Consider the following 12,275-nt stretch of genomic DNA (forward strand, 5'->3'; position numbering starts at 1 on the left):
CCCTCCTTCTATAATTTCGGGTCTGTTGAAAGAAGCCTCCTAAAATTTCGGATCTGCTAAAAATGGCTTCCTATAATTTCGGCCCTGTTAAAAACGGCCTCCTATAATTTCAGCCCTTCTAAAAACGGCCTCCTATAATTTCAGCCCTGCTAAAAAATGCCTCCTGAAATGCTGAAATGCTGAAAATGGCCTTGGGCCCAATGATGCCCTAGTTGAAGTGACTGTAGTATCACCTCCAAATGTGCAACCCTTCAAAGGATATTTCACCTCCTCAGTTATGAAAAATCCTTAGGAGACTCCGTTCGTAAAGAAGAAATAATAATCTGCAGACCAAGATGGCGCCACAAATGCTCAAAGAGAAAGGTAGTGTAAACTCAAGTTATGGGATGTCCAAATGAGAGGCCAAGCACTCTATTTATTCACTTCTCTAAGAAGCCACTAGAACTTCTACAATTATTCATAAAATATTCTTATGAAATCTATTTATAATGCACTTTTATACAAAAAGTAACTTTATAAAATAAAAAGTGCAACTCCACTCAAAATTATAACATTTGGCCCCGCATAACACATAATAATAAAAATATAATAAATACGATCTCTCCAAGAGCAAATAAGACCATACAATCCCCAAATAATCATCAGAATGACTCTCTCACCAAAACCATCTGCCTATGAGAGTCCATGATAGGCAAATCCACTGAAAAATGACATGTCACTAAAGAGGGGACATGACACATTATGCCGAGTGTTCCAACTGGGCAGTAGATTGGAGTGGCCAAAACAATTTATCTTTGTGATTAGCTTTCCATATAAAGGCATTAACTGCATTGTTTTCATTTTCTTTTGTGTTGTTTTATTGTTTGTAATATTTGGTTGTTATATTGCAGCAACCGATCTGCAGCTTTTCTAAATCTAGTGAAGCTCAGCAAGGCTCTTGCTGATGCAGAAACAACAATCAAGTTGAATCCAACATGGGAAAAGGTCTGCTTTGCCTTTTTTTCTGTTCAGTTTTCTACTATTCTTCGATATGGAGAACGACAGTAATTTTTTTTTTACTTTAGAAGAGTAGGATCTATGTTGAAAGGTCTTGTAACACACATTGGGATGAATTATAAATTCAAGATGAATACTGAAGTATGACAGCAGGGTGATTGTGTGTACTGGTAGGGCTATTTCAGAAAAGGTTGTGTGTTGGAAGCAATGGAGCGTTATGATGAGGTATAACTCTTATCTTCTTACCAAAAATGGCAGCTCGCACCATATGGTAGAATTAGTTCCGCAGCCTTGATATAAATGTTAATGATTATAGCATCTGAACATCTCAGAACTGTCAGAAAGAAATAAATGTTTTCATTGATTTGTTGCTTCATTTGCATGTTCTACTTGCAGGCTGTTGCTGCTTTTCGTGAAGCCTTGCAGCAAAATCCCCAGAGCACGGAGGTGTCTTCTAAAATAAAAAGACTCTCTCTGTTGGCCAGGGATAAAAAGCGGGTGCAGGAAAAACAAGCCATTAGAGCCAATGTTAACATGGCAAAAACTCTTGAGTATTTAAAGTCTGAACTGGTAAGTAATGATTGAGGATTTAAATATAACCTTTTTACTCTTGGGAAGAGCATAGCGGAATTTAGTTTCATCCCATATTATGTTTTGGGAAGAGATTCAGTTGTTTATACTTTTCAGCACTAATAAAATGTATATTGCTGACAAACATTTGCAGTGAAAATGGTAAATTTTACAACTGTATCCTAGAAAATATATGTAATGACTGTTGCTAACGACATGCTTGGCTGAGTTTGATGCCCATTAGCAACTAATTCATTGCCATATTCTCTAGAGTTATCATTCAGGCTTTGCAATGTGTTTGCTTTGATGCTTGTAAGAGTGAGAAGGTGACTGTGACCACAAGAGCAAGATATTTGAGTACTTGTGTTTGCTCAACATCTAATGAATTTATTCTTTTTCCTTGTTATGGCTTAGCTTATGCTTGATCCTCACCTCTATAGAGTACTTAAATCTTCTTAGTTTTATCTGCTGTAAGGTTTGGTATGAATATGTTACAATGTCAAGAATATTATGTTGTCAATTATGTGATTAAAGATGTTCAAGCTTTAACTCCTATTGTGACAGTGAGTTTGAGCAGAACTCATGTTATGATCATCAACAACTGTAAATTTGCTCTCTCCAAGTTACAACTTTTTTTCATGTAGACACCAGTATGAGCTCTACATTCGGGAGGGGGCACTTTGTAGGTCTATTATCAAAACTTGATTTGTATTGTGACTCTATAAATGATATGCTTCCCTTTATGGCATGGGGTGTCAATGTATGCATTTCTAGGATGAAGATGTGACTTTTGACACTTAATATACCACTAGCTTAGATCCTACTGATTGGTTTGTTTCTCAACTACCTTTTCCCAATTTATAATCTGTTATAAGTAGAGAGTCCCTTGTTGCATTCTGTAGTTTTGTTAAGCATGTTTCCATAACTGTAGGCTTTGGTCCATGGATGATTAGTCATGTAATGTTTGCCCATTTGTATGGCAAACATTAAAATCTAGTTATTTATTAAAATATTAAAATGTTGGGTTCTATTAATTTTTGCAATATTTCGTTGGGGCTCTCAACCCAAAGATTGATTGTTATTCTGTACATATATTTGCAGATTATAGATGGAACAACCATCTATCCTAGGTATATTTTGCATAATTTGTTTCATCGCTCTTATGGTCTATAAGATTTGTATTGTCAAGTTGAGGGGATACCATTTCAAAACTTAAAGTGAAATCCAAGGTGATATGCTACATTATCGTTGCTTGCTTGCAGAGGTAGAGACAACCGAACAATTTATTTTAAGTACCAAGGGATATGTTATTGTTCAGACTAATCTTTAAGTGAACCATTTTCTACATTTTTCGTTACAATGTTCCAATGTTTGTGGCTCTTAATGTTTGGGAAGTCTTCAGCTTTAGATAATCAGCTTCTTGGGGGACTCAAGAGAACTATAAAATTAATGTGCAACTCAAGATATGTTGTGTACCTCAACTAACTCAGGATCTCTTTCCATCTATCAACTCACTAATAGTGCAACATGGAGAACTATGGAATTCACTCCTGAATCAATTTTTACCAAAGACTTGAAGAATAGAGAGATCATCGCTACAAGAGTGTTTGATGATGGATCTCAAATATACTACTTTGAAGACTTTGCTACTGATGATGATAGTGATTCTTCAATATATTTTGATCACACTTCTAGTGTTGATTCACATTTTCAGGAAAACTTTGGCTACTTGAACTTGGGTATTCTCACATGTGATCAAGTTCTTGAGCCATCCATGATAACCATTTACTCTAACATGTTATTATTCACCATTTCAGTCTTTTACTTAAGTTTACTTAGGCTTACTTCCTTTTTTAGGTGTTTTATCATTATGGATTTTGGATATCATTGTGATATTTCTTACTAACATGGTGGGGCACTAGTATCATGCCCACTTTGTCATACGGGCCAGCTTTAATAGTTGTCTACATGGTGGGACACTATTGTCATATCCATCTTGTCATAATGGGACACCCTTCATAGTTGTCCACATGGTGGGACATTAGTCATATCCACTTTGTCATAGTGGGACAATATTTTATCCCATGGCCTACTCTATATAAGTGGGCCTCCTATGTACATTTGAATTCAATCCAATATAGAGCTATATCAAATCCTCGTGCTATCAATTGATCTCTTAGATCTTGGCTTCTTTTTTCAGTATTTTTCTTTAGCAAATTCTTACATGGTATCAAAGCCATAGGAGATTCACTAGTAAGCCATTGGAGAGATTTTTTGTCTCATATTTTTGAAGGCCACGAACTAGGTCCTAACATGTTATTATTCACCACTTCACTCTTTTACTTAAGTTTACTTAGGGCTAATTCCTTTTTAAAGGTATTTTAATGTATTTTGGATATTAGGGCGATATTTCCTTTTAACATGGTGGGACACTAGTATCATGCCCACTTTGTCATATGGGCCACCTTTCATAGTTGTGCACATGGTGGGACACTAGTGTCATATCCAGCTTGTTATAATGGGACACCCTTCATAGTTGTCAACAATGTGGGACATTAGTACCATATCCACTTTGTCATAGTGGGACACTATCATAATGACACATTATTTCATCCCATGGTCTTGCCTATGTCTGCAGTCTGATCCGTGGTAGGAACATACTGCAAGTCTATTCTCCCATCTTCAACCAACTATCGTATATAGTGATAATGAACATCCACATGCTTGGCTCGTTCATGGAAGATTGGATTCCGTGCTAATTTGATAACACCTTCGTTATCAACTAACAGAGTGGTCAGTCCTGTTGGTGACATCTGCATATCCCCAAGCATACGACGAACCCAAGCAACTTCACAACTTGCCTTGAGTGGCCCTTTGTATTCAACCCCTATAGAGGAGAGAGAAACTACATGCTACTTCTTACTGGTTCATGTGACGACACTAGATCCCAAACTGAAAACATATACAAAAATTGGCTTCTTATCGTCAACAAAGCCTGCCCAATCTGAATTTGTGAACCCATTGAGTTTAGGATTCAAACTTCGAGAGTAAAGAAGTCCATAATTTGAGCTGCCTTTCACATAACGAAGCACACTTTTTGCTGCCATCCAATGATTAGCCTTGGGAGCTGTCATAAAGCGTGAGATGTAGTTGACTGCGAAGATGATATCAGGCCTAGTAGCAGAGAGGTAGATGAAGTTACCTACTAGTTGCTTGTATGTAGTATCATCAATAGAAGGAGGATTCGACTTGATTGATAACTTGAGACCTTTCTTCATGGGTGTAGATGCAGGCTTGCAATCCTACATACAAAATTTGTCTAACAGAGCCCTGATATATTTGGATTGAGAGATGAAAATACTAGAAGATTGTTGCCAAACCTCAACAATGAGGCAATAACGCATGAGCCCAAGATCTGTCATATCAAAAGACTGGCATAAATTCTATTTGATTCCCTAAATTAGAGATGATGAACTGCCAGTGGTGATCAAATCATCCACATAAACAACTAGAAGGATGATGTCACTGTCAGTAGTCTTGATATACAAATTTGAGTCTGAAGAACTCCTCATGAAGCCTTGATCATTGAGGTACATATCAATTTTTATGTACCATGCCCTAGGGGCCAGCTTCAAGCCATAGAGAGCTTTCACCAATTAAAGAACCTAATGGTCTTTACTACCAACCTTGAAACCAGGAGGTTGCATCATGTAGACCTCTTCATGGTGATCACCATATTAGGAAAGCACTCTTGACGTCCATTTGATGGAACCTTCTAGCCAAACTGTGCTGCCATGGCTAGGACTAATCTGATTGTGCTCATCTTTGCAGTAGGAACAAAGGTCTCCTCATAGAGTAAAGCCTTTTGCAACTAAACAAGCTTTGTACTTATCAAAAGCACCATCAGATTCATATTTGATTTTGTAAACCTATTTGCAGCCAATGGGTTTCTTCCCCGGTGGAAGATCAAAAAGGACCCTGGTGTTATTCTTCAATAGACTCTGGTGTTCAGATTTCATGGCATGTTCCTACTCTGGAACTCATCATCATGAAGTTCAGCAAGTATCTTAGCCCACCATTAGGTTTACTCTTTTTCCGCTTAGTTCTCTCATCAATGAGCTCATCATCATGAAGATCAACAATTGTGTTAGCCCATTACTTAGGTTGAAGAGGGGAACAACCAACATTAGTATCAGGAGATGCTTGGTGATTAGGTTCCTCAGTAGAAGAATTGCGATCAAACTCAGGTGAAGCATCTACAAATTTGGGTGATCCTGCAGGAGAAGCAGGAGGTGTTTGTACAGGGATCATTGGTATAACTGGAGTTGCAAGAGCTACTAGAGCCCTCCCATTAGGTGGACCTAATGGAAGGCTAACTCCTGGGCTTTCATAGGCTGATCTGTTGGATCAAGAACATGAGAAACATGCATGTATGGTCCTCGCTATTCATCAAAGACTACATTGTGACTGTACAAGAGACGAGATGTCTCAATGTCGATCAAGTAGTAGGCTTTGTGAAGACTACTATATCTAACAAGCATGGTTTTCTCACTCTTGGCATCCAACTTGGTGTGTGACGCATCAGGGATCCAAACAAAAGCAAGGTAGCCAAAAACCTTTAGGTGACTGATTTTGTGCTTGCGACTTGACCATGCCTCTTCCGGAGTCTTACCTATATCCTTCTGAAAGGATATAGCAGCAAAGGCTTGCTCTGTGGAGGTGGAGTTGGAACTACTACCAAACTATTTTTTCCATCTATCTTGCTAAAGAATAAGTGTGCAAAGATCGGTGAACTTCAAATCAACACCATAAGACGTCATGTTGAGAGTCTTGATAAAATGTTCGTAAGATTTGAGTAAACTCCAGAGAGTGATAACCACAATGTCCTCTTCCTCCATCTTGCGACTAATGGCAAGCAACTGATCATGGATTTCCTGAGTCCTATTCAAGTGAGCTTGCAGTGATGTTCGCTCATCCATGCTAATAGAAAACAAAATGTTTTTCAAGAAGAAAGCTTTGATTTTGTTAGAAGTCTCATGAAGTTTTTGAGATATGCCCATATCTCGACAGCTGTCTTGCCAGATGGAATTTGAGAGAGCTAATCATCAACTACGGATAATTTGAGAAGCATCACCACCTCTCGATTAGATGGAATTTGAGAGAGCTAATCATCAACTACGGATAATTTGAGAAGCATCACCGCCTCTCGATTATTTAGATCCCATGTGTCTCGATTAGTACCAGGGGTAGTTAGATGCTGTGTAACACCCAAAACAATCTGATCAATATTCCGAAATTAAAAAATTGCAATTATCTGCTGCTTCCAAATGCCATAATTCCTGCCATTGAATTTTGAATTACTTTCGAGCAAAATATTATTCAAAGATGCCATAGCACGTTTTTTAATAAACAAATGTGAAAATCTGTCAAGGCACATACTTCAAGGCAAAAAATAGAAGACCCAAAAAATTTGAAACGGTACCCATAAGAGAGCTCAAAAAATCCAAAAAGGATATGTTATTGCTTTTTGGATCCGCTAGCTCAAAAATTGAGGCACAAAAATCGAGGCACCTAGAAAAAGAGATGATAACCTTGTTGAGATCTCAAAAAACCTAGCAAAATCCGCTAATTTTCTTTTGATTTAATACATAAAATTAGGGTTTTGAACAAAACCAGCCATGCTGCAAAAAAATCACAAAAAATGGTAGAAACGTGTAAAAAAAATAGATGGCATTTGTCAAAAAATGGCCACAAGAAGTAGATATCACAAAAAATAATTTCGAAAAATATTGCTCTGATAATTATAATATTTTTCAAAAAAAATTCAAAGAATTGGCTTTGATACCATATTACGAAGTAATTAGTAAATATTTGTTTGTTATTTACAGAGACTGAGAGGTCTATATATACAAAAGAATAAAACGATGTTTCCTTAGGAAACGATCATAAAGAATAGAAATAATCTATTCTAGCTAAAAGAAAGCTAAATAAAGCTAACAAATAACTACAACTAACTAAATATTAGAAACATTCTAATATTTACAATAGATTACAAATAGATAACCATTAACTAATAATAGAAGCTTATCTATTAATGTAATAGGATCAATGGGTTCTAGATAGAAGGTAAACTAAAGAAGACCATTTCTAAAATATTTTGCCTGGAACTCCACAACCCATCACCGCTAACTCTATCGGGATGCTATTACAACTATGCTTTTGCTTTTGATGTTTGTCAGATTCAAGGACATAGCATTAGGTTTTAATCCCCTGATCACATTGGCTTACGATGTTTGTTAGATTCAAGGCAAAACATCAGGTTTCTATTCCTTGATCTCCATTTCCAAAAGACATCTCAAATCACTTGCATTGTACTCAAATTTGACTGGATAAAACTCAAATGCTCAGCTTCTGGTTTGTTAATTGCGACACTCTACTTCTGGAATTCACAGCTTGCCCACTCTAGCCCATATTATACATGAAATTTGATAGTGATATGCAACAAGCTAACTATCTAGTGATTAAGTATAGTTTTTTGCTACATGTGTTTATGGCATATGCTAGGGCTCAAACTGTTATGGTAAATCGATGTTGTTGTAGTTCTTAAACACAGGAGACAAAAGCTCCTTATATGTATTTATAAACACGATATTTTTAAGAGAAAAAATCGCGGTCTAAATATGATAATAGAATCTACCTAATAAATTAAAGACTAAGATGACTAGTCAAGAAACATTACAATATTCTAATATCTTGCCTTACTGGTCATTGCCTAACTACAGTCTTTTGGTCACAAATTCTGCAAAACATTTTGCTGGTGCTAAGACCCTCCCTTGATCTACAAAATGTTAATGACCAATAAGCCAAACCTGTCCAAAAAAAGAATAGAGAAGGGTTCACCTATCTTTAGAAAGTTTTGCAAAAAGAGACAAGAGTGTGCCATTGACTCTTCCATTGAGATGAGTTTGCCACTGACCCTCACAGAATCAGCAAATCTTCTAACCGGAAATCATCACAGAATTCCAACCTGATCGTGGATAACAGAGCCTCCCTTTGCTTTAGCTAGAAACATACCAAGAAAATCTTCCACGCGTTTGTGGAAAAATTGTGAAACTCTCCAATCTTTGTAGATGAGCAGGATGCTCCAAAATAGACTTCAAGATTCTATGATTTGAAATTTACAACGCATTGTTTCTGAGGAGAAAAATTGACGAAAACCTAACACAATTTTTAAAGTGAAAAATTGATCAAAACCTGACATGATTTTTGAGGTGAGAAATCAATCAAAACAAAACTGAATCGGAGACATGGATAACAGAATACAAAACTTCATTTTTAATGAAAATCAGTAAAACCCAACATATAATTTTTGAGGGAAAAATTACTAAAATTCATTAGAAAATTTACAAGGGAAAAAACTATAAAAACCCATCAGATTATCTACAAAGAAAAAAACATAAACCTAATAGAGAAATGTTCATGCAGAAAAACACGACACTTTGCATGGTAAAACATCACATGCAAGAACATGCAACTAACAAAAAGCATATGCAAGTACATGCACCTTTGAAAATGAGAGACTCTTGCTGAAACCAAGAAATCACGCAATCAAAACCCTCAACTAGGCTTGCAATTTATCAGCAAAAATTTTCAAAGAGAAATGAATTTTTTCTTATAAAATATATCTTCATGATTTATATATAAAAACAATCAAAAAACAAATTTCAGGAAAATTATCCAGAACAAAAGAGGCTTGAAATTTTCGTAAAAAATTGCCAAATTTTACGAAATCCCATCGACCTGGTTTGATACCATGATATGATAAATCAATGTTGTTGTTGTTGCAGTTGTTAAACCTAATAAACTAAAGACTGACTAAGTTGACCGTTAAAGAAACATTATAATATTCTATATACAAACAACTAAGCTTGACTACCCGATGATAATCAAGTTTAAATCTTAGTCCTGCCAATTTTACCATCTCTAGTGCCACTTTGTAACAATATAAATAAAGGGCTGAGTACTGACCATAACTTGTGATTGGTTCAAAACTAATGAACTCAGTGCACCTTTGGCTTTTCGGTTAAAACTCACAAAGCACTAGGTCAGTGCAAGTAGTGCTCGCAAGTAATTCATGGGGCAATATATTACTTAGGAATGCCGCCTAGAAAATCATTTTAAAATAAATAATTAATATTATCTGCTGTCTGTTTAATTTCTGAGTACTTTTGATACCCTTTGATCAACTATTTGTTACCACATATTAGTAAGTAGTGAATGTTTTTGTTATCTTTATTAAGGAGTTTCAATGCACTGCAACGATAGAGCCCAATTCCTTGTCTGTCAGAGCATATAAGGGCTATATTTGTGTATGTATTTGTGATGCTTATCAGTTCTTTAGAATGCTAGACTTTATCTGTTTTTCTGTTTGTAGACCGTGCCCATGGATTTGTTCATTTTATCTTTTTGGTAATAGCCAACACATGGTAAAATGGTCTTTCATACAAACTAACAAATGCATTTGTTTCAGGTTCAGAATGTTGGATCCGAAGAAATTGGTGAAGAACTGTTTACTTTCATTACCGATTTAATGGAAACATCTGTAAAACAGTGGCATGCAAATGGAATTGTAGATGCTAAAGTTACTTATTTATTTGACAAAACAAAGGAACTCTCTGATGAGGCTGCCACTGTTGTAAATGTTGACAAAGTAAGATTCATCTACTTTTTCCTTCTAAATATGTGAATTTTGTACTTATTTTTCTTGCATCCTATACAGGTAGAAAGAAAGACAAACTCTTGCTAAATCTCTTCTTATCCCTCCTTTCACTTTAAATGGAATTTCTTTGTAAAGTTTATGGGAAACAAGTGAATGGATTTCTTTTTGTATCATATGTATGAATTTTGTTGCAGCTTTTATTGATAGGTCTATGCTTTGATGCTTTGATTCCTAGTTGTGCTTCTGAGCCTGAATTCATTTATTGTAAGAATGTATTACTCTAAATTGCTGAATGTTACTGTAAAATTTTAATATGACTAGGAGGTTTATATTTTGCTTTCAGGCATTTGAGTCACCAGATACTTTAAGAAGCTGTGTGTCATTTCTTAGACAACATGCAGTGGATGTCTCATCCAAAGCAGCTTGCTTAGTGGTGCCAAAGAAAGTGATCGCATTTCCCCAGGTAAATCTTCCTTTAAACTATTTTTTTGAGTTTGATGCATGCATCTATGTGGAACTCCATGAAAATTTGAAGTCATTCTAAAATCAGAGATTATATTATATGAGAAATAATTTTATCATAGGTGGCTTTCTTTGCACAAGTTTAATGAAATCTCAAGATCACTCTATGATGTAAGCGACTTGGAGGGTTGATTGTCTAGCTTGTATTTCCACTCTGGCTGCTATTTACTATGAAGTTATAAACTAACAACCATCTAGCAATGTTATTAGGACCCTGTCTCTATTTTGTGCAGGGCATGGACAAGTGTCTATAACCAACTTTTGGATGCTAGAGTTGATCATAACATGATTCCAATTCCTCATGAATTGCAGATTGCAAGAATGTGTACTAACATATTTCTGTTTATAAGCTCAAATATATCTTTGAAAATAGGATGGTGAAAGAAAGAAAAAAATTATATTAATATCCATGGGTGAATAATACCAGGTCAATGAGCCTAAAAGGAGAAGAAACTGAGTGAGTATTGAAGAGATAAGAGACATGTCTGAACAAATATCATTCTCTAGGGCTTGAAAAGAAGTCATAAAATCATTGTTGATCACTCTAAAAGAACCAATATGAGGTCTAGCAGTGTTTATTGAGGATTGTCTAATGGTAGGAGAGTTGAGATGGGAAATTCTAAGGGTCCATTTGTTTGGTGGAATTGGCCTGGAATTGTCATTGTCAAATTCTAGATTTGACATCTTCTAAGTTTGTCTTCAAAACATAAAAATGGAATTAATTAACTCATCTACCCCAAAACCTGGATTTGAATCTTCCATCTAAAAAGGTGGAATTGGAAAATCAATTCCAATTCCACTTAAATGAGAATTGGGGATAAATGAAATTTTATAATTTTCAAGTTCCGCTATAATAATTTTATAAATTTTCTATCATTTTTTATTCACATGGATTGGGCAACATTGTGGAGGTGTTGAATTTTCCTGGTATCTATTCCACTATCTCAAATATACAAGCGCTGAAGCAACCTACTCATTGGCATCCCTAATTTAATGATTAACAGTTGCATACTGCTTCTGAAAATTGTCTGAACCTCGCACAGGCTCTCCATTTTTCTAGTTAACTTCATCATTCATATGATTTAATTCAACTAAAATTGACATCGTTCTTGTTAAGTGAATATTTTAATTCAGCAAGTGCCCTGATATCAGCCTCTCTAGCCTGTATTTGTTCTAAGGTACAAAGCTTGTTATACATAGCTTTCTGAGAAGCTGCAACATCATTCGCAGTAACCTTTGCTTGTATAACAGAATCAACTATGCCCCCTTTTCATGCTTCAATAATGTATTTAGAGAATATTTAGATGAGTGGCCAATTGAAGGACCATCTCCTGCCTTCTTCATTTTCTCATTCAGACCAATCTTAGAAGAAATATGAATCCCATCCTCTAGATTTTGTCTTCAAATGTATGCCTTCAGACATCCGATCCAATCCATCCAGGAATATATTGTTTCTTCTGAGTGTGGC

General features: G+C 35.8%; 1 protein-coding gene across 1 annotated transcript in view; it reads left to right on the plus strand.

The window, feature by feature from the left end:
• TPR3 (Tetratricopeptide repeat (TPR)-like superfamily protein) overlaps nt 1-12,275 on the plus strand; it is a 72,914-nt gene that overhangs the window by 19,446 nt on the left and 41,193 nt on the right. Inside the window, exons 2-6 of the mRNA XM_089791011.1 lie at nt 891-984; nt 1,171-1,221; nt 1,393-1,566; nt 10,097-10,276; nt 10,629-10,748. Coding sequence (XP_089647137.1) covers nt 891-984; nt 1,171-1,221; nt 1,393-1,566; nt 10,097-10,276; nt 10,629-10,748 — 619 coding nt within the window. The remainder of the gene's footprint in view (nt 1-890; nt 985-1,170; nt 1,222-1,392; nt 1,567-10,096; nt 10,277-10,628; nt 10,749-12,275) is intronic.

This window comes from Cupressus sempervirens, chromosome 7, assembly GCF_028749045.1.
Source record: "Cupressus sempervirens isolate cs-2001-9-10 chromosome 7, ASM2874904v1, whole genome shotgun sequence".
In the NCBI taxonomy this organism is placed as follows: domain Eukaryota; kingdom Viridiplantae; phylum Streptophyta; class Pinopsida; order Cupressales; family Cupressaceae; genus Cupressus; species Cupressus sempervirens.